Source organism: Fulmarus glacialis, unplaced genomic scaffold, assembly GCF_000690835.1.
Source record: "Fulmarus glacialis isolate BGI_N327 unplaced genomic scaffold, ASM69083v1 scaffold19152, whole genome shotgun sequence".
In the NCBI taxonomy this organism is placed as follows: Eukaryota; Metazoa; Chordata; class Aves; order Procellariiformes; family Procellariidae; genus Fulmarus; species Fulmarus glacialis.
Genome location: NW_009196686.1, coordinates 44,063 through 65,815, shown reverse-complemented (window position 1 = coordinate 65,815; position 21,753 = coordinate 44,063). Strand labels below are relative to the sequence as shown.

Here is a 21,753-nt window from a genome sequence, read left to right as displayed (position 1 = left end):
TTGTCACAGGTGCTCCAGCAGCTGCCTTGAGCATGGGTTCAGCACCCCACCGATGCGCCTGGGTGGACATGCCCTTGCAGAGGCATTGCTATGTTTCAGAAAAATGCTGTCATTACCCACAGTCACTTTTGACCTGGTTCTCCCCTCTGTATCACACACCATAACTCTTCAGGAGGGTCTTGGCTCTTGTTATGGCAGTTCTTGTATATTCATGTACTTTCTATGCATTTTAACACCCCCCCAGCCCCATTTGCCTATTTAGAGTATCAGAAACAGCTGTTGATTCTTTTTCAGTTGTTCTGTGTGCCTAAAAGGGGAGCTGTAGAAACAATAAGCTCTTTACTAAGAGTTATTCAAGAAGGCATTAATAGAGCCTTAGAATTTGATACAGGCCTTATTGCAGCCAGTCTCAGTCCTTTATGCTAAGATGTGCCAGCACATATTTCCAGTAAACAGAATAGCAGCTATGCTATTAAAAAACCCTATAGTTCTGCAAACTGTATGGGGAGAAGAAGTAATCAATCTCTTTAAGTTTCACTTTGTTAACATCTCAGAAACCTCTCTCTCGTGTATAAAATTCTTCTCTCTTAAAACTTTGTTCCCCTCACACTGTGCTTATTAAAACCCCCAAATGACATGCACAAAAAGAAAGTGTGCAGGTATTAATTTAGTTAAAAGATGAGATAATCACAGGTGATTTCCCAGAGACCGTGTTAACACACTGCTTTCTAGTGGTGTGAACCCATGAAGTCCAGCTCTTACAAATTACTCCCAGAACACAAACAACCCTTGCCCGCTTGGGGAGAGAGCTGGAGGGTTGCTTCCAAGCTGCTCTTGGACAGCCCGAGCTGCTGGGTGCAGCTGTAGGAGGGAGAGGCAGTGCAGAGTGCCGGCTCCCGTGGGGACCACAGGGGCATCCTCTGCTCTTGTGACATCCTCACCCACTCATGTTGTCCTCATTAAGCTCCGACTATGTCTTTGCAACCTTTCATGTCCCCAGTGCAGTTGGGTGGGGTGAGCGCTGTCACCCTTCACACATGGTGCCGGGCAGGATGCAAGCACTTGCTCCTATAAAGGTTGAATGTGAAAGGCTGATGCGTGCTGCGAGATTTGGCAGAGGGAAGTGATCTTGCCCAGTGGTTACAGCTAGGCCCTGGGAATAGGAATCAGCAATTTACTGCCTCCCCTTTTCTGTGTCTCATTTTATCAATGATTATAACTTCATTTAATCCACTTGTAAAAAACATCTGAGAAAATGCTTTCACCTGCTACACAGGTAGTTGAAATAACAACCTGACTGCCTCTCTGCCACATGTCAAAAGATACTGAGGCTCTATCACCTTTTCATTTAAAAACAAAAAGATGAGTGGGGTGTATAGTCCTAGAGTTTACTTTTAGTACTAGCTCTGCACATGTACTGCCATGCTGCATGGCGTGCCTGTGTGAGTTACCCTGTGGTGACAGAAGACTCTCATGAGGCTGCTCTACGGTTTCCAAAGCACCATGTGAGCAATCTATTTTCTCCAAAATTGCTGCCAAAACACCGATGCCTGTTGCTAGCTCCAGGAAAACTTACTGGTTCCAGAGATTAAGGGACAGCATCTACTATTTGCGACAGGTCTCCCTAATTATACCACAGATGAGGCAGCCTTTCTTTTAAAGGCTGCAAAGGGAGGGAAAAAACCCACCCCAAACCTATTTGTGAAGCTATCTAGAGCAGTGCCACCTAGTGTTTCCTGCCATAGCAAATTCGCAGATTTTTTGACTTAAAAAAAAGAAAAAAGGTTGCCATGAAGTTGTGTCGCATTACCACAAGCGGGTTAATTTTCACTGTAGGAAAATATAGTGTTATACAGTGTTAATAACACTGGCTTGTTACAGCGTGGTCCTCAGCCCAGAACATCCTACCCGGTGATCTTTGGTTACCTCAGCACTGTGAGGAATAAATGAGGGTTGGCCTAACACTTTGTTTTTGCTCATTTTCCATGTCTGCCTCAGAATGCTACAGTGAAAGTGAACACGATGATCCAGAAATAACAGACACACCACCTCCCCCCTACACAGTCCAACCACCACCTCCTCCTTCGGTAAGTATTACAGTAATTACCTTGTTTCTGGTTGCTAGCCAGTTGGAACAAAACTTTCTTGAGGTGGTGGACCTTTGAGGAATAACCTAAAACAGCGGCTGGAAATGTTCACCCTGTGTGCCTGTGAAATGGGGATGTGCTGACTGCCCCTGCCCCGAGGCAGGGCACGCAGTTATTGCAGCCCGTGCTGCTGGGAGCCTCGCACTGCAAAGAACAGCTCCCTCAGATGGAGATGGGGATCTTGCTGGAGAAAGAAAAGTGTCACTCTACCTCGTACACACGCTGCGTCTTTTCTTTACAAGGTTTTTAACACACTGCCATAACAAGATTTTCGTACTATTCTTTTTTTTTAATCAGTCCCAAACCTTCTTTCTTTTTGTGACTCTGGTAGCATCATCCAACAGATTTGTATTTATTTGAGTGAGCTGTTCTTAAGACTGCTGAATTTGAAGCTGCTTTTGTGGCGGTGAAGAGAAGTGAAGGGAAAGAAGCCTCTTCTTACAGTGATAAAATTGGTTCTTTCCTTCTACCTCTGAAAAATGGACTATAAAAAAAGAAAATAAGCATCCTCCTAAAATCTATAGTATTTTTCTCTCTTGCTGTATTTGTCCAGAATATTCCTTCCTGCCTCGCTTCATTTCGTAAATTAGAATAAGCACTATGCAACCTCATGTGTCTAATCAAATTGACTCGCCTAATTATTAGCCACTTATCATCCTATTAATCTTGTTTCTATATTGTTGCTTTTCCTGGTGATCTCATCTCCCTTACATGTGCTTTAAGATACGAGGTTTACTTAATTCTGTGTTTAGAAATGACTAATCCGGTTTGGGATGGTAATGCAGCTGAAATAAGGAATCCTGAGTTCAAGCCTTTCCCCTTCCCCAGCTGAAAGTTAACATCGAGGGGTATGCAGTAATATACTTACTACTAAATCATCTCATTGCATCTCATGGAAAAGAAGCATCTGCTGCCTCGTTGGTGTGGTACAGGTTCCTGTATGGCACGCTGAAATGACATCCAGTAGCTGGGGTGGGCACAGAGGAACAAATTTGAAAATACAGATGAGCTGGAGACGCTTGCGTGGTCAGAGGCAATAATAAAAGGAGATGTCGTGCACAAGGTTGCCTGTCTGGCAATCTTGAATTAGCTCGCATAAAGCTGGGAGCGTATGCCACACTGTCACCTACTTGCCCCCTTCTGTTTCAGTCAGATAAGTCAGTCTTCACTTCCTCTCCTGAAATGTTAATCACGGTAAAACAATCCACCTGGCACTTGTGGTGTTCACTGCTGTGTAAAACGTGATTCTTTATTGCCTGCATTAACTGGAAGGTAAATGTGGCTAAGTGGCTATAAATATCAGAGAAAATAGGAACCTTGGCAATACGTCTCCAAAAGTTATTCTGCGCTGAGGGCTGATAATGAAGCGTCTTGAATTTTAAACCTCAATGGTTTGCCTTTAAGAGGCTGTAGATATCTTTTCCGTCTGCTCACCTCTGAGTGAACGCCTGCATTTTTCCAGATGATGAGGTTTAAACAGGTGCTGTTTTTTAGTTTGCTGTTTTTCTGGCTTCCTGCAGCTTGTCAGTCTGTGGCTGCAGAGGCGATCTCCGGTTGTCTCCTTCCCATATGCTCTTCTTGAGTGCTGGCCTCCACGTTTTAGCAGGGGACGTGTGGGAGGCAGGCAACGGTGCATGTGCTGAGGGGGCCTGCTTCCTCAGCCTTTCCCTTAAAGATTATCTTCCGTCCAGCCCCTGCCTCTCTCAGCTGATATCCCTTCTCCTCATCCCCAGCTTAAAATCCCTTCCCCTGTGGACAAAGGGTTAGTGTCTCCTGAGCAAAGTTGTCATCTTTTCACCCCAGAAGTGGCTACTGAAATAAGCTCCAGCTGCTGTCTGTCTGCCCTATGCTCAGCTTGCTCATGTGGTGGGTGGAGAGCAGTTAGGTACCAATGGAGCTGTGTTTGACTGCAAGTCAGTTGTCTTTTAAACACCCAATTTAATGCCCCTGCCCCTTCTGGACAAGTACCGGAGCAAGAAAACGACTGGAAGGATTGGGAAAGCACAGCTTTCACTGGGAAGTCAATTCTAGGAGTGGAGCTCTTGGTTGTCTCAGGGAAGGCTGGTTAAACATTGCTTGCCATCTGATCATTCACTGCGGAGTTTCTGAACCAAGCTATGAGGTCCCGAACATGTGATGGATTTGGGTTGATGGTTGGGTGGGTACACCACTTCTGGAAGGCCTGCTTGAATCTTTTCAGATTCCTAGTAGAAGAGACACTCATCCTGGAAACCCAGCCCAGCATCAAGAATGTCACAGGCATTGTCTGGAGTTAATTTCTTTTTATTATTTTTATCTTTGTTAAAGTTGCACTGCTTCCTCCCGAGTGCCAAAGGGATTTTGCGAAATAGGAATTAGGAGCTATGGACATTTTGGAAAATCAAACCAATGCTGTCTTAAGCAGAAAGGTCTCCAAACTTCTTGAGACCAACTCCAGAATGAAAACTATTAGTCTGCAAACAAATAGCCACAGGTGCAAGCTCTGTTACGTGTTAGAGCAACAAACATATTGCTGTACTTCTAGCACAAAGTTTTCACTTGCTGTTCTGTTCTCTGCTGACCCAAACCATTTTGAAACTTGAAAAAGAAAAAAACAGTGAACATGAGCTTTCTATGTTTATGCATGCTTTTGGGTACTGTGGAAGAAAAAAGCAAGTGAGGAACGAGTACATTTTAACATCTGTAGGACAAAAGTTGAACTGACCATCTGCATTAATTTCTCCACCTGTGAATGGATTTACAGTTCAAAACCCAGCAGCTATGTTGAGACAATAGATTGCCGCAATCCCAAAAGAGCAGCTGAGGTGTTCCATAGTGATAATTTTTCTCTAAAAAATACCTAGAGACTCACTGATCTCCAGTGGAATTCTTATGATCTGCTGGCTCAAGCATCTGCTTTTTAAAATGTCCCCAAATAGAGATTTATTATTATATGGATGATTGCAAAACTTCCAAAGGAACCACTCGAGTAAGTTAAGTAAACATTTGTCATGCCAAAGAAAAAAAAACCACAACATGTATGTAGAGAAAGAGAAGCACATTCTGGCAGTCATCTTCATTCTCACCCACATTTTTTTATTTAACACACAATGAAAATGAAAACAAAAATATATTCCACTCAGTAAGGCACAGTTTTCATTTCAATGGCACTTTCTTTTGCATGGACAAATGCCAGAAAAATAGAGGAGAGATCTAACATTTTCCTTTCCTGTCTTTGAACAATTGAGATTAGACCATCCACACCATGTGAGCAAGAGCTTTTACTGTTCGGTTGTTCTGCTTGGCTGTACAAACGCTTCAACAATTTGTCTTTGTGATAGTAGCTCTGAGATTAAATGCTTCAGGTCACCTGTGTTCCCAAGGATGTTTTTGTCACTCATACATGTAGTTTATGACAACATCTCCTTGTCCTTTGCTTTAGGGTGCGTTTGTGAAGGTTTCCTTTCTAAGAACAAAAATGCACCTGAAACACAGTGTTGTACTTCTCATAATAGGAATATAAATTAAGGCTGGTCCCACAGTGTTTGGGACTGTCTTGGAGGAATGGCTTTGAAAATTTACAAAAGTGAAGAAAATGCTATGAACAAATGGAGACCCACAATCTGATATTGGTCCTCCTCATCTTCTGAATTGATTGGTAGCTACACGATACAGCTAGATCAGAAGCACAGGAAGGCAAATCTACTTTGCTTTTTTTTAATGTAAAAAGGAAGTAGTATACATTACAGCAACATTGAATTGCAGAAGTTTATATATCATAAACCAAAAAATTGTCACTCTTGGTTTGGTTTATATGAATACGTCTTATTTCTAGTTTACCGGGTTATTAATAAGTATTCCAGGCCAGTCCCTTTATTGTGTTTGCAGCTTGTCTGGGTTTCCCTAGCAACACCTTCTCAGTAATTTTCAGTACTTCCAGTTTAGTTATTATCTGTTTTAATCCTTATATAGATCTCTTCTACATATGTATTGAGAACATAAGCTTGCCAGAATTGTGGTCCATCAAGTCTGGTGTTCTGATTCTGGTATTGGCCAGTAGCAGGTGATTTGAAGAAAGAGTAAATTTCTGCAGTAGCAGATACAAGAAATCTGGCTTTCTTATCGTGATGATCTCATCATGATTTCTGATAGTTTCTCCTAAGGGCCTCACTGTAAGGCTTTGTCTCCCCTTGCCTTCCATTACTTTATTTATTACTGTCAATTAATCCTCTTCTGGGTATTTGTATGTATATTTGTGTGTTTGCATATGTATTACTTGTGTATTTGACTCTCTTGGCTCATCTTTTCAGTGGTTGGTGGCTAAGAAGCAGACTAGGGCTAGTTCTTCTTGTGTGAGTTGCTTTTGGTGACCAGATAGTAGTACAACTCAATCAATGTAAATGCCTACTGTGGACAAAGACCTAGGCATCTATTTGCTTGTCTGGGAAGCTAAATACTTTTCAAAACTTTGTTCTTTCTCTCAACCTTTCTTTACATGGAATTGTGCATCTCTCATACCCTCTTTAATTCAACTTCTAGCTCCTAATGGTGACTGTTAGATGTCTCTGAGACCTCTCTGGTTGCATGTGCTTTTGTTGAGGCAGGGTGACAAGTACAGTATGGAGGGCCCTAGGATGTCTTAATGATTTCTGATGTGTTTCTAGTGAAGTTTGAGTCCCTTTCCAGATTCATGTGCTGAAGGATGAATCTTAGCAGGTGAAGGAGCAGCACAAATCTTGTACCATTCCCCTTTTCCTGCCCTGTACCCCATGGCTGTCTGTTTTTTCTTTCCACCATTAACTTGCCATCATATTACCTGTCAGCCTTCTTGCCTTGGTGAATGATTAGTCCCTTGAATGGACCAGCTAAAATGGCTTTGTGTGCTGAGAAGATCAAAGTACTTCAGTGCTTGGGCCCATTTCTGTCTATCCGTGGTTATGACATTGGTGGATTTATTGAATGCTTCAAGACAACTTCATGTTCAATGGCTAATTCAGTTTCTCTTCTGCACTCTTGATTAGACTAATAAAGTGAAGACAAAGTAAAGAGTGAACATGAGTGTGAGACCTAGCATGGAAGGCTACATTCAAGACAATATTTTTCCTTGGTCTTTTGTTTCTAGGCATTGTCAGGTTTTTATCTGTTTTACCTCTGGCTTCCTTATGGCTTAGTTTCTGAAGTTACTGCTCTGTAGGAGATTGGCTGCCATACCTCAGCTTGTTTGGATGGATAATTAATCAGATTACATCAATTTTTGGTCAGTTAGCCTTTCAGCTGCATACCTATAACATGTAGAACCTAGGAACAGGAATAACTTGGAAATAATTTTTCCCCCCCCCCCCCCCCCCACTTTGTTTCTGGAAAGCAGGATCAGCAGAAGTCTTCTTTCACCTCAACTCTGTCAAGTGAAGCATCTTGTTCTCTCTCCTCTCCTGAAAGCACTTTCAACTCCCAAGAGTCGTCTTCTTCCTTGACGTCCAAAGTGGTTTATTCCGAGAGGCAGTCCTGGCTTGACCTAGTTAACAGCTCTGCCACAGAAGAGGGTGATCAGCCTTTAACTTTCTGCGTACAGATTCACTCTGATGGGCTGCCAGAAGTAGACTATGGAGAAGCGGCAGAAAGCCAGGAGGTCCAGCTTTCCAAACCCGGTGGTGGATCCCAAAACTCTTTTTTAGGTCTGGATACACATTGTCTAGCTGTGCCAGATGCAACAGGACAGAGATCACTAGCCAAAGGTGAGCTAATGAGAGAGGAGATTTTTCTCTGCAGAGCCATACAATGTGGGAGTTCAGGGGTTTTCCTCACGTTCCTTTCCCCTTCCTTCCTTTATGCTCTTCACTGAAGAGTTTTCCAGTGGCACATCATTTATAACAAACATTTGGGTTATTGTGCATTAAATATATAACCTAGTATCTAATTGGTAAGCACCTTTACAGCTTTTCTCAAATTTTACTAATATGTTAAGATCATAGCCTCTGTATAAAATCCTAACATAGACATATTTTTATTAGCTTGCTTTATTTCACTACAGCTGTCTTTTATTAGTCAGAGTTGAATCAAAATTTTAAGAAAGTGTGTCACAGAACTGACACCCTAAGCAAAATGGCATATGTAGGAAGTGGTGAACGTGGGGTTAGGTCAATACAATTTTAAAAATAAAAGCAGTTGCGTTTACTTCCAGTACATATTCCCTATTTGTTTCGTTGAGCTTCTTAATAATCAAGGGGAAACAACTGCAATCCTGAATCAGAAAGTCCATTAAGACTGGATTTTGTTTAAGCAAATGGGTATCTGCATTGGTATCCTCCTACCAAAATGTACTGCTAAATTAAAAAGGTGGCACAGTTCCAGAATTTGGTCATTGTTACTGTTAATAACTCTCCTACCATAGCGAGGCAATGTGTCTTGCCTTCTGAGCAAAGCTGCTTCTTCCTGCATTAAAAGCGGTTGAAGCGTAAGAGGAGTTTCTTGCATACAATATGCTGAAATGAGAAAATACTCAGCATGCTGCCTAGAGAGGAAGGAATGATGTTCTTGTGCATCGGCTCTACCCATGTTTTGAAATCCTTGTAAAGATTTGAAGTGAGTACTTTGCTGAAAGAGCAGTGTTTTCTCAGTACAATGCAAAACAAAGGTGCATCCAAAAGCTCAGGCTGAAGGTAAAGCAAAGATGGAAAGAAACAGCACTGGCCTCACTGGGAATTTAGGGTATTTCTCTGTAGTGAACTGGGCACTGAGAGCTGAGTCACATAAATTATAGTATAAGGCGTATTAGTCACATTGTCAGTCTCCCGGTTGTTTTACAGATATCAACAGTCAGCACCCCTTTAGTTTGTCATATGTTTTTCTGATTTTACAAAAAAAAAAAAACCCCAAATTGAGAGAAGTACAGATTTTAACAAAAGTGAAAATTTGTTTCAGTGTGTTTTGCATTCAGCTTCATTATCCATCTTCTAGGCTGCTCTGCTAGAGACTTCTGTAGCAATGAAGGTCAGTAAGAATTAAAACCGAGAACAAGTGCATGTGGTATTTCTCTGTGGTGGAAAAGAGTGGATGTTTTGAGTTTCTATGGAATCTAATTCCTGTAAGCTCTGGCACTGCAAGTAGTGAAATGGCTGGGGCTGGCAGAAATGGGGTCCCTAATTAAAATGTCACAAAGACGTAGTAAATGCACTGCATTTTGTAATTTGACCTTCTTGGTTAAATTTGACCAAGTAATGCCTTTAGGAAACATTATTAGGTACATTCAGGTGGATTGTTGGAGTGTAGGCCATATACGGCATGGTGTCTTACAGATCCCTTGGAGCAAGATTCAGTGATTGCTCTTCAGAAATCTAAACTTTTGCTTAGAATATGTTACTTTGTTATTGTCAGCAATCCTGCAATAATGCATAGATTAATGCTTTCCATCGTAATGGTGACAAGTACATTTATAGATGGTCATAGAATTAGCATGACACATTCGTAATCATTTAAAGCACAGTTTGATAGACTTGGTAATACTTACAATAAAAATGGGATTAAAATGTAAATCAAGGCACATTTTGGTATATTCCTGCCATTTGTAAGGTGGTTTAATTTTCCCAAAAATATTCCTGGGGAAATGAATTCTTCCATTGCTCACTGCTTAGCTGATGGACGACCCTGATCGCAGAACACTTCCATTCTAACCACATTGGTGATCTCTGATGGAATTCCAGAAATAGATCATTTCAATGAGACAGTCACTATGAAAATTGTATAACCTCACTAGTTACTGTCTGCATCATAACCTGTTGTTGAGCAAGTAAGACGTACACCATACACGCATTTTTCCTTTATCAGTCTGCATAGTATGGGGATGGGATGGAGACTGTTGGTGTGTGGGGTTGTGTATCTCCCCTCTTTCAACAGCCACTGAAAAAATAAATGAAATAATTTGCAAGGAGATTAGTTAAGCTACTTCAGTTTGAGAATGAGGTGGAAAAAAGGATTAACGTAAAATAGCAATTCAGTTCCAAATGAAAGTTATCAAAAAGGATGCAATTCTGATTCTGTGGCTTATCCCCCAAGAATTTCCCCCTCTAGCTAGTTGATAAGGATGTGCACAAATACTGTGAGATGAATTCAAATTTTGGGGTAAAAGCTAGCTGCAAAACCTCATGATTTACAATAACTAGTAAGAACACCCTTGTTATCAGATGCGAAACAAGAATGCATACCTCAGTGCAGTCTGTGTTATTTGCTTTACAAGGCTTCTGAATAGTGCATTTCTGACAGCTCGTCATGAGGAGACAGGTCTGTCTTGCATCGGCACCTGTCCTGAAAGTGCATGTCCCACGTGCGTAAAGCCGGCCCTGCTATTATCGGCTATGTGGTCTTTGAACCCACCCCCACAGAGCCTTCATGTCTATCCATGCTCCCTTCTTCTCCCTGTAAGAATAGAAAAAACCTGTCACACACTCCGCTTTGTGGCCATGTTCTGCTCAGTAAAACCCCACGAGGAATTTTTGGTTGTAGCTGATAGCAGCCTAGAGCTGAGGTGAAAGTTTTCAAGAACTGAAGAGCACTTTTGTTGACAAAAGTCAGAAACAGAGGCCAATGAGCAAAAAGTTGGTACCTAGAAGGAAGAAAGAGTAGCTGTGGCTTTCAGGGAACAGCTTATCATGAAAATACAAAAATAATGAAGCAACCTCAGCGGTGAGTTAAACAATAAAAAAAAAGTTTCTCAGAGATAAATGAATGAATCTCTCTAAGAGAAACTACAGATCCAACTAAATGATCATGGATTATTTTTTCAATGAAAATTATTTAATGAAATCTGCTAAGCAACTGTAACTGTCTGGTGCAAAGAGCTGTATCATATGATATTTTTAAGAACCTTTCCAGCCATTCTTAGTGGTGTTATGACCATTCTCAGCCTTAATTCTCAGTGCTGATTACTGGGGAGAGGTTATGTAGCAGAGGGTAATACAAAAGTACAAAAAAGGAGAGTTTAACAGTTTTCTCTTTTGAAGGGAGATCAGCACTAGTTTTCCATTTACTTTGCGGGAATATTTAATACTTCCATGTTGCAACTTGCTACATGCACAGTGACAAAGGATTCAAAGCTGCCTGTGACACAAAGAAACTGAAAGGTAAACAAGAAATGGTTGAGAATACAAACAACTATCTGACTACGTGCTCTATGTCCGGAAGCCGGCCTTACCCTGTCTGGGATGGCTAGACACACTCTCCAGCCAAACTCCGCCCTTTGTATTTCTTCTGGCAACCACTGGAACAAAAAGTATCTGACTATGACCCACCACCACCATCATCAAAAACTGCGATAACAAAAGGAAGCTGCAGAAACTGAGAGGTTACTATAAGAACACAGGAATGTGTGTTTGTATTTATTTAGGCATCTTCTACTATAGCAATAACATCCTTCTTCCTTGCATTTTCTGAGGGTTTTATGATCATGTGAAGTTAATGCATCTTGGCAAGGAATTCTTATGGTACCACTACTGGTTTATTTATTTTACCTTAGCTCACAGTAGCTGGTAGAAGATGTGGTGTGTGCTGATATTTTCAAAAACCTGGAAAGCTTTTCACACACCACTTGAATTTTATCTGGGTTGGTTTTGTGAGGAGGAGTTGGTTAAATAGGAGCTGGATGCAGTCAATTCCTTCTTTTATCTGAACTGACATCCTCTTCCCCTCTGGAGTCTGCCTGTGCCAGTAATAGCCAGAACAGATCCTCTGGTGTGCTCTGGCCCCTTTGTTCCTTCTGCAAAAGTTACAGAAAATGGCTAGATTGTGGCTGAGACTAGCCAAGAAGTATGCCTATGGTGAGAACAACTGTGTAGAGAAACAACTGTGTTTGAATGATTATTTTGCTACCCATTAAAAAGGCTTTAGAAATCACTGTGAAAGCTATGGTGTTACGGTTTTGTGAACTTTCTGAAAAAGAGATACTTATTCGTGTCGTTTCCAGTTCAGTCACAGTTTGTTAAAATGGCATCCCTCACTGCTGAGTCCGCTATACCGTTATAGTCAAGAGCATCTAACGGTTGGTGGTAACATACTTTTCCTGTTATTTTCTCCCACTGTCTCCTACTTTTAGTTCTGCATTTGCCAATGAGGAGTTTGCCTAAACTATGCCCTCCTAATTCAAATATTTCCTGTCTTTTCTGTTCTGTAGTTCTGTGGAAAATGTGATTTCCTCGAGGTGTCATCATATTCCCATTGAAAAGTCTACTACCACTATGGAGAATGGATGGGTGTGGGGTGGTGTGTGTGGGTAGGTAGGTAAAGGCAAAAGCGGTTTATGATTTTTTCCTCTCCTCTCCCCAGTTAGGGTCTATATGTTGTCCCATTGGCATCAAAGGTTTTGGCAGAATCGGAAATAGAGGTTTTGGCACAGCCACAAGAAGCTCATAAGAGTAGCAAAGACAGTAGGAAGAAGCAGATTTTTTTTCCTGGGATTAATACACGGTTGGAGAGCTGTGAGATCTCAGTTAGAGAATGGGAGAACAAGTATTTACATTTCAGCTTAGAGTTGGTAAGATATGTTCTGTTGGAGGTGGTTTCTAATGCAAAATGCTCTTTCTTCCAAACATTGCCAATTTCTATATCTTTACTGCTGGGAAACAATCAGCTTGATTTTTCACAGCTGCTTTTTGAAAAGTTCTGGGTAATTTCACTTTTGAAGGCTTAAAGAGCATTAAGGTTGAGATTTCAGGCAGGCTCCCGTACTGCTGCTGCAAGGTGGGGAGTCTCAATACCTTAATGTCTCCCACCTGTGGCAAGTTGGCTGACAGGACAGTGGAAGCTGAAAATTGAGGAGGTGAAGAGCTGGCGTGCTGAACTTCTGGCAGCTTGCTCTTGTCTATGATATCTCCTGTTAGTTACAGGGAAATTCCAGATAAGTGGCATCAAGCCACAAAATTGTGTTTTACTTCTCCTGAAACAGAATTGGTCAGGAGTTCTGACTTGCCTGAAATATTACTTTATTTTCCTCGCTGCAACCTAGCAGGTCTCTTTCTCTTGAATGTTAAAATATCTCAGGGCAGGACTTCCCTTTTCCTCAGGTCAGCACTGGTTCTTTTCCACTTTCCCCTCTGTGGAGTCTGACAAAGTTAAGAGCTGTACAATACTACAGAATTTTCCAGAAGTGCCATGAAGCTTTAGCAAGCTGCGAGGCTTGTGAGTGAAGGGCATCATGCAGGAGCCCAGGAAGACTGATCCTTCCAGTGGCATCACTCAACAGAATTGCTTATGGTTAATACTGCCAAGGGAAAGGAAAAGTGCACAATGCACACGTTCCCCTGCGTGCATGTACACGCTCATAAATGCACATGATATATAATATCCTTCCACTGTTGCTGTTTGTTCCTTACCACTAATCCTTCAGTAGGTCCTGAGAGAAAAATGAATGTATTTTATCTTTAAAATAGGATGAGATAAAGAAGTGCTGTAGTAGCATTTCTGTTTCCTAACTTGCATGCCTGAGACAGAAAGTGCTTAGCTTGAAGAGTACCAGTGGAAGAGATAACTTGCAATATTGTATTTTGAAGTGATTTTGAACATGCCTGATGTTAGCTGTGTGAGCCAGCTAGAAAGACTCACTTCAGAGGAGTGCTAGTGGGGCCCAACGTGTCCATGTTACTAAAAATTTTTACCAGCAGAATATATCCATCATTATAAACCTCCTGAGGTTAACAAAGCTCAGAGTAGGGGTGGTACATTTATCTTTGGGAGGCTGACACAGACAATCTGTTCGTTTTTACACCAGTGCCTGAGCTTGAGTACTGTGTGCTTTTAGCATAAATTTTTACTTTGTGATGCAAAGCAAATATTCTGTAACAATTCGGTAGTACGGTCTAGACAGCCCGGGTTTCATAGGAGGAATCCAAGTCACTGAGGCCTAAATGCAGAACTGGTGAATGCTTCTGCTTCTGTTAGAGACTTGTTCATCTGCAGGTCAGTGCTCTGACTCCAGGTGCAAGGGAGTTCAGCAATACCAAGTTCTGGGAAAATGTGCTGTGAATATTTGAATCTGAATGTGAAAAAGTCTGGTCTGTGCTTAAGGCTTGAGTCAGGTTGCTTTATCTCTATTATCCAAGCTTAATTGGATGTTTTGCGGGGAAAACAAGAAAGCAAACTATAGGTAGTGCTTTCTTCATTTACTTTCATGGCATTAAGAGGCTTGTGAAATACGGTAATGCACCATTGTTTGAGTGAGGAGAAATATGTTTTCTCATCACAGATCATTTTATTGGTCTTGTTAATTGGTTGCTAGAAATAATGCCTCTCCCCTTCCTCCGTTACCTCTCCCCCTTTCAGATTTACAGCATCAATCTAACATGTTCAGTGGCAGCTTCAAGCCTGCAAAACATGGGCTTTTGCTTTCTGAGCTTGGCTCAGGGGAACTCAGGACATTGAAGGTAAAAGTCCAGATAGGTATCAGACAGTCTGGCCTCAATTTATAGAGGTTTATTGGCAGACATACTCTTTGACAATAGCAACAGTATTGGCTTCTATTCAAAAGCACAATATTAAGATACTGTTTTGTTATTTTTAACTGTTGTGGGAGAAGTTCACTGCTTATCAGTGTAGACAAAGACAGAGGCAAAAGTACTGTATGACTTACGCCTGGCTCTACATCGCCTGTAGGCTTCACTCACCCTTGTTTTCCAACTGTTTCTTGAAATCCCATTTAGCCACTTCACTGTCACTCCTTTTATCCACCCGATCTGAAGAATCTGGCACATTCCTTTCCCTCTGAAATTACCTGACCATGATCAATCCTTTAAGGGGTGGGAGTGATGGAAGAATAAGAAATACGAGGGGAGTTTAAGGTTGCAATCTTGAAAGAATGCAGGAGCTGAGTGCACATTGCTGGTCAAGTGCATCGTCTGGGAGCCTTTTGCTGGGCTTTTCTGACTTTGGCTCCATCTTTTTCTGTGCTGAGTATTACTGTCCTCCTTACCTTCACCCACAAGTGCACGGAAGGTATCAGAGTACTTAGCATGGAAGAAGAGTGTTCAGCGAGGGTGTTTTCTCATGCTTGCTGCCTTGCAATCCTTTTAGGACACCGAGGAGCATCATGAATTAGCCTTAAAAAATATCTGGAGCAGGGACCTCATGTCCCCCATGGCTTGACTATTTTTTAAAGTTGCCGGAGAAGATCAATGCAATTTTTTTTCTTCTTATATACTCTTTCTTGCATATCTGATAAAGGTCAATTTATCTCTCAAAGTGATACTGTGCACAGTCCTGATGGGTGATGTCTTCAATAGAGCTGAGCCAGTCCTGTGCAGGAGCTGGCTAATGAAACAAACAGCTGCTTCATCCCAAGAAAATAGGCAGGAAGCTAGTTATAATTACGAGCCTCATGGCATGAGCCGACAGTTTTCAGGAAATACTACTGCCGTGTATTATGCCTTACACTTGCATTTTTTTCTATTTCCCGCAGCTTGTTAAATATACAACAGTTCTCCTTTTCCTCCCCCAGCACTGTACCAATGTTGGAAGCTATATTTAGTTCTTGTCAAGTTACAGCAGGCTTTTTATAATTACAAAGTAGTGAAAAAAAGGCCAGCAACACAGTGAAGGCAAGTATTTGTAGCATATCATAAACCTTCTTGTAGCCTAAATATTTAGAAAGAACGGGGTGTAGGAGGATACAGTACTTTTTAAAACATGGAAAAGATAAAGAGCAGCCTCTAAATGTGCTGACATGTTGGAGAAGTCTTTTTGCTGCAGCATGAGTGAGCAAAAGGGCTTTTTCCTTTTGTTTGGAAAACGTTTGCTTATTGAAGATGATTTAGAAAAGTCAATGGTTAACTTTTAATTAAAAGAAAAAATGCCCAGCCAGTTCAACTGGCACATGGAGGACTGCAGTTGAGAAGAACCGCCACCACCATCCCCAGTGAAATAAAAATGAATGTTATCCCAGCGGATCTTGAGGGACTCGTTAGCACCCTGAAAACACCAATAACTTTAAGATTTTCCTTTAGCAAACACTGAAGTAGAAAAGCTTGCAGTGTGGACTGAGGGACAAGAAGCAAGTTGTCTTCAGCACGGTCTGTTGCTGAAAATGGCCTTCTGCCAAAATGCCCCTATATATGCCTGGTACATATATAGAGTTTCTGACTGTTCATTTTTAAGTTGGTTTATTCTGAAAAAGTGTCTTTTTTTCAATTTTTATCTTTTTTTATGCTATTTCATTCTCAGCTGTTTGCTACCTTTTCCTTTCATGTCCTCTCCGTCTGGAAGATGGTGCTGCAGTTTGGGAGCCATCAGAATAATTAAGATGGAGATAATCAAGGCTTTGTTGTGAGGCACCACAAGCAAATTCTGTGCTGCCATCTGTGAATAGCAGGAGTTAAACATCAGGTTCCCCCAGGGTTTCTGCTTTAATCTGTTTTCTAGGGACCTTCTTTTGGGACCCCTGAAACGTTCCTATGTTTCGTTTCGTTGCTCAGTTTTTTTAAATGCTGGTGTCGTGGTTTAACCTGGCAGGCAGCCAAATGCCACGCAGCCGCTCACTCACTCCCCCCCTCCAGTGGGACGGGGAGAGAATTGGAAGGGTAAGAGTGAGAAAAACTCATGACTTGAGATAAAGACAGTTTAATAAAACAGAAAAGGGAGAACAATAATGATAATGATAAAATATACAAAATAAGTGATGCACAATGCAATTGTTCACCACCCGCGCTGACCGATAACCAGGTAGCGATCGGTACTTCCTGGATCACGCCTACCATTCATATACTGAGCATGACGTCACATGGTATGGAATACCCCATTAGCCAGCGGAGCTGGCTGTCCTGATTATGTTCCCTCCCATCTTGTGTACCTAGCTCAGTCAGTAGGCATGGGAGCTGTCCTTGGACTAGGAGGGCACTTAGCAACAACTGAAAACATCAGTGTGTTATCAACATTCTCCTCATACTAAATCCAAAACACAGCACTAGCAAGAAATTTACCCCTATCCCAGCCGAAACCAGGACATCTGGTTTCAATAATTACCAAAACCTGGTGATGAATTGGTACACCAAATAGAATTTGACCCGTGAGTTGCCAGGTAGAAATGTAATTCACTGTGTGCAGTTTTTTGGAAAAGGTCAATGGGCGTAGATGTTATCAAAGTTGTTTTCATTCAAATCTAGGATTACTGACAGTTTTTCAAAGACTGTGATATATTTGGAGCATTAAAGCAGCACTCTATTAGTGGAAATACATGCTCATATCATGCTTGTTTAGATCATGACCTGATTCTTAAAAACATTTGAGTTTGGTAGTATGTCATTCTTAAACGCATTATTACCCTATAAATTGCCCTTGGTTTTAACTCTAATACAGTTACTTTTTGACTTGGCGAAGTGCCTTTCTGATGGCTGAACTTAACATTTCTTCTATCTGCTGCCATATTCACATTCTCATACCCAATTTATTCTTTTCTTTGCAGATCAGGAAAAATGTGATGATGATGAGATGGAGCGACTTTACAAGTCATTAGAACAAGCGAGCCTGTCTCCCATTGGTGATCGTCGGTTGTCAACGAAGAAGGAGCTTAGGAAGTCATTTATCAAACGCAGCAAAAACCCCTCCATTAATGAGAAACTCCACAAAATTCGAATGCTGAACAGCACATTAAAGGTGAGGTTGCTAAGCGAGCCAAGGAAAAGCCTGAGAGAAAGAAACAGTTTGGATGAAAAAAGAAGCAACCCTAGACTTCAGCCAAACTCTAATTACATATTTACTTAAAGCCCCAGAGAATTTGATTAAGTTTTTGAAATTGTCTTCTACTTCATTCTGAATACTGATCCTTGTTTTGTTGTTAAATTTGAACTGGAAATGAACGCAATAGTTCAGAAGGGACCCTTCTTGCAGAAGTTCCAGCCCATTTGGAAAATTTAATAAAGAAAGCTTCTCACAGTTAGCTGGAAAACTTGCAAGCTCGGCTGAATGCACTAAACAGGGGAGCCTTAAAAAAGGAAGAGCAAACAAAGTACGTTGATGATAAAGGACATGAAAATGACCCTGAGCCAAAAAAAGTTTTCCTTATGCGATTATTGGAGAATGTACAGGATGTGCCAAAGCTGTAAAGGCTTTGTAAAGGCCTCCTGTAACTAAAATATTTTTAATAACAAAAGCATCCTGCTTTTATGTTGGAAATATATAATGAACTGGAGCGGTGGAGGGGTCCAGGGGACGTTCCATTAAAGGGCCAGTAAATCTGTCTGGAATATGGGGATTTATTTATGAGGCTATTTACTCGCCAGCATCAAGTGTCACAGGATTTCAAAGCCTGCTTCTGAATGGTACTGAGGGAAACAGAGAGCTTAACCATAACATTTAAACTGTAAGGAGAAGAAAGAATAAATGCAAACCTGGGGCTTCACTTGTTCCTTTTTGTATGCATTAGAAGCAGGAATTGAGTATCTTGCTTCAAGTCCGTGTATTTGGCTTCAGGCATTGTATGCTGGAGAAATGCGTGAAAAACTTCTCCTATCAGCACAATCATTGACTTGATTATTAGTTGCAATAGAAGGCTTGGCTTTGGCACCCCGGCCTGTGTTAAACTTCCTGAAGATACAGTTGAAAAGATAAGTGGGAATATAGGCATTCTCCCTGTTGCAGGGCTTCCAGGCTCCCTATGAGACCTGGTGAAGTCTCTCCTCAGTATCAAAGAGTCTTCAGTGACATGGTGCTGACTATAGCAGTATTCATCCGCATCAGCAATAAAGTGAGCCCATCATATAACAGAAAGTTAGTTTTAAAAGTATGCCTATTTTATGAGACAGGAAACTAAATATAGAAAAAAACTGCAAAGTATTCCCCAATAGGAGCCTCCCTAATAAATTGAAGAACCAGTTAGTACAAAATGGAGTTGTATCTTGTGGGACAATTTCATTAGTATGGAGCTGAATGGAAGCCTAGAAGCCTTCCTGCCAGACATGAGCAAGGAGGACAGTTTTGCATTGATTTAGCACGGGAGTATTGTATAAGTTGTGATTAGCAGTGTTTATAACCTCAGGCTTGTCTAACACTTGTATTTAATGTGGAAAAATCATTTTTGGAGTGTTCATAATGTATAAAACGTGTTGATCTTTTTCTGCTTTCTTCAAACTAAGAAATTGGAGTATTGACAAGACAAATATAGCACAGACATTTTCGCACAGACATTTTCTCACAGACACAAACAGAGTGCTATACACAGCAGTGTTTAAGTTATCCTGTCTGAAAGGCAAATGCCTGCAGTGGGAAAGTTCCATATTCTTTGCATCAGTGGGATTACATGCTTTTAAAGTCAACTTTCTTAACATATAACATGAGACGTGAGATAATTGGAAATGATCTACTGGAAATTTAAAAATCAGAAAGTTTTGCATCTGATCCATATTTACTCTGCTTTAATTAAAACCCTATTAGTTTGAGACAAGTGATTTATGCAAGATTCAGTGCAATTTTAATTTTGGACTTTTGACTCCACATCTTTAACAACAGATTAATGTTGCTGCCACAATATATCATTAACAAAACATGCTTTGGATAGTTTGGAAGAGAGGGAAGCTGTGTGCAAGTTCATCACAGGCTTCATGAATGTGGGAAATAGATTTAGTGCTACAGAAAAATTCCACAGCATGGCTTTTTGCCACCAATTTTGTCCACTGGAAATATTCTTCTCTCCCTTCTACCTCCCTATCTCCTCGTCTTCTCTTAGGCTAACTGCACATATCTCTGCATCGATGCCAGAAGCCCTCTTGCAAGGGCTGGCACCAGGTCTTGAGGGTCGGACCTGTGTAAACCAACAACTGAACAAGTTTTTGTGTTTCAAAAGCAACTCAGGCATCACAGGGATTAGAGTAGTTGATAGTTCATTAGAGTAGTAGTGGGATACGGATGTGTGAGCATACTGTTGCTACTACCAGAAAGTGTTGTGGATGTGTGGGAGCATTTTCAAGGTGTTTTCAAGGCAGCCACTAGCACAGTGTCCTCAGGCATGATGAAATCGGTGGCAGCAGGAGAAGATGGTGAGAACTATTCCATTGCTTTCACATACAGACTGAGGGGATGGAGCTAGGCAAAAGCGGTAAAGGTTTGTGCAGCATGGTACCTCCATTAATTGTAGCTGCTAACTAGGGCTTTTCTACCCTGTGATCCACTGCATGGATAGGCCATAAGGGCTGGAAAAGCGAAGTGTTTGTTGTGTCAGAAAATGTGAGGACATCAATGAATATAAATACCTGAAAGGAGGGTGTAAAGAAGACAGATCCAGGCTTTTTTCAGTGGTGCCCAGTGACAGGACCAGAGGCAATGGGCTCAAACTGAAACACAGGAGGTTCCTTCTGAACATCAAGAAACACTTTTTTACTCTGATGGTGACTGAGCACTGGCACAGTTTGCTCAGAGAGTCTGTGGAGTCTCTCTCCTTGGAGATACTCAAAAGCCATCTGGACATGGTCCAGGGCAGCCTGCTTTAGGTGGCCCTTCTTGAGGAATGGTGTTGGACCGGATGACCTCCAGAGGTCCCTTCCAACCTCAACCATTCTGTGAATCTGTGACATAAAGGGTCTCAGTGTCCCTATATCAGTGACTATTCGTGTCTTATGATTGAACCAGGGTGCCTGCAATATATGGTCTGACTTGCTCTTGTCTAAAAGTAGAGACAAGATTTGTTAGTAGTAGCTGGCGGTAGATGTATTAGCAGCCACATGTGCTCTATTCACCCATAAACTTTACTGTCAGTGCATGGATTATATCCAAAATTATTTTCTGTCTAGCTCCCAGAGAAGGGTCATTTATAATATGTCCAGGGATTAAGTATTTTTTGAGAAAGTTGGAATTGGTGTGAATTACAGAAGTAAATGCTGTTGTGTCCAGTTTCATGCAAGTACTAACTTCTTGTGAGACAGCGTAACGACGTCTAATTTTCACGTGAATCCTCTCTCATGAAGTTTTGCTAAGATTCCTATAAAATAAAAAATCTACATGAAATCATAATCTTGCCTTCAACTGGGACAAATTTCTGCTGTGGGTTTAACTTTCATAGTCTATGTTCTAAAAATGGGAACAAGTTGCCAGGAGGATGGATAATCTCTCCTTGTGACAGGGTTCTCTAATGTTCCCAGAGTGTTTTTGTTATGGACAATGAACTTGACAGTTTCTGTGGAAAATAACCACTTGTTCTCTTTCCAGTGTAAGGAACATGACCTGGCCACAATTAACCAGTTGCTAGAGGACCCAAAGTTGACGGCAATGAAGTACAGAGAGTGGAGGAACACAAACATCATGCTGGTCCAAGATATCTATCAGCAGCAGGAGGTCCAGGACATGTCCACAGAGAATAGTGAGGAGCAAGAGATGACTCCACAGCCTATCACTGAAAGTGCTATCTGAGGCTATTGTCTGATGGTTCATGGCAAGATTTTTCCCCACGGGTCTTCACGACAGGCACTTTAAACTGTTGCATTTTGAGGTTTGTTTTTTCCAAGTGTTCTTCGAAAGGAAAACAACCCCGTCTCCAAAGCTTTAATTCCTCTTGCAAATCTTATTTCATGTCAAAAGGGTGAATCCCCCAAATTAAAAAAGCATGCCTGAACCTGGGCTACATACCTAAGAAGACTATTTTATGAAACAGCGAAGAAATGTTTTT

General features: G+C 41.3%; 1 protein-coding gene across 1 annotated transcript in view; it reads left to right on the top strand.

The window, feature by feature from the left end:
• Positions 1 to 21,497, top strand: part of IPCEF1 (interaction protein for cytohesin exchange factors 1) — a 43,251-nt gene extending 21,754 nt beyond the window's left edge. Inside the window, exons 7-10 of the mRNA XM_009572285.1 lie at positions 1,999 to 2,087; positions 7,495 to 7,861; positions 17,563 to 17,753; positions 21,297 to 21,497. Coding sequence (XP_009570580.1) covers positions 1,999 to 2,087; positions 7,495 to 7,861; positions 17,563 to 17,753; positions 21,297 to 21,497 — 848 coding nt within the window. The remainder of the gene's footprint in view (positions 1 to 1,998; positions 2,088 to 7,494; positions 7,862 to 17,562; positions 17,754 to 21,296) is intronic.
• Positions 21,498 to 21,753: the final 256 nt, after the last annotated feature.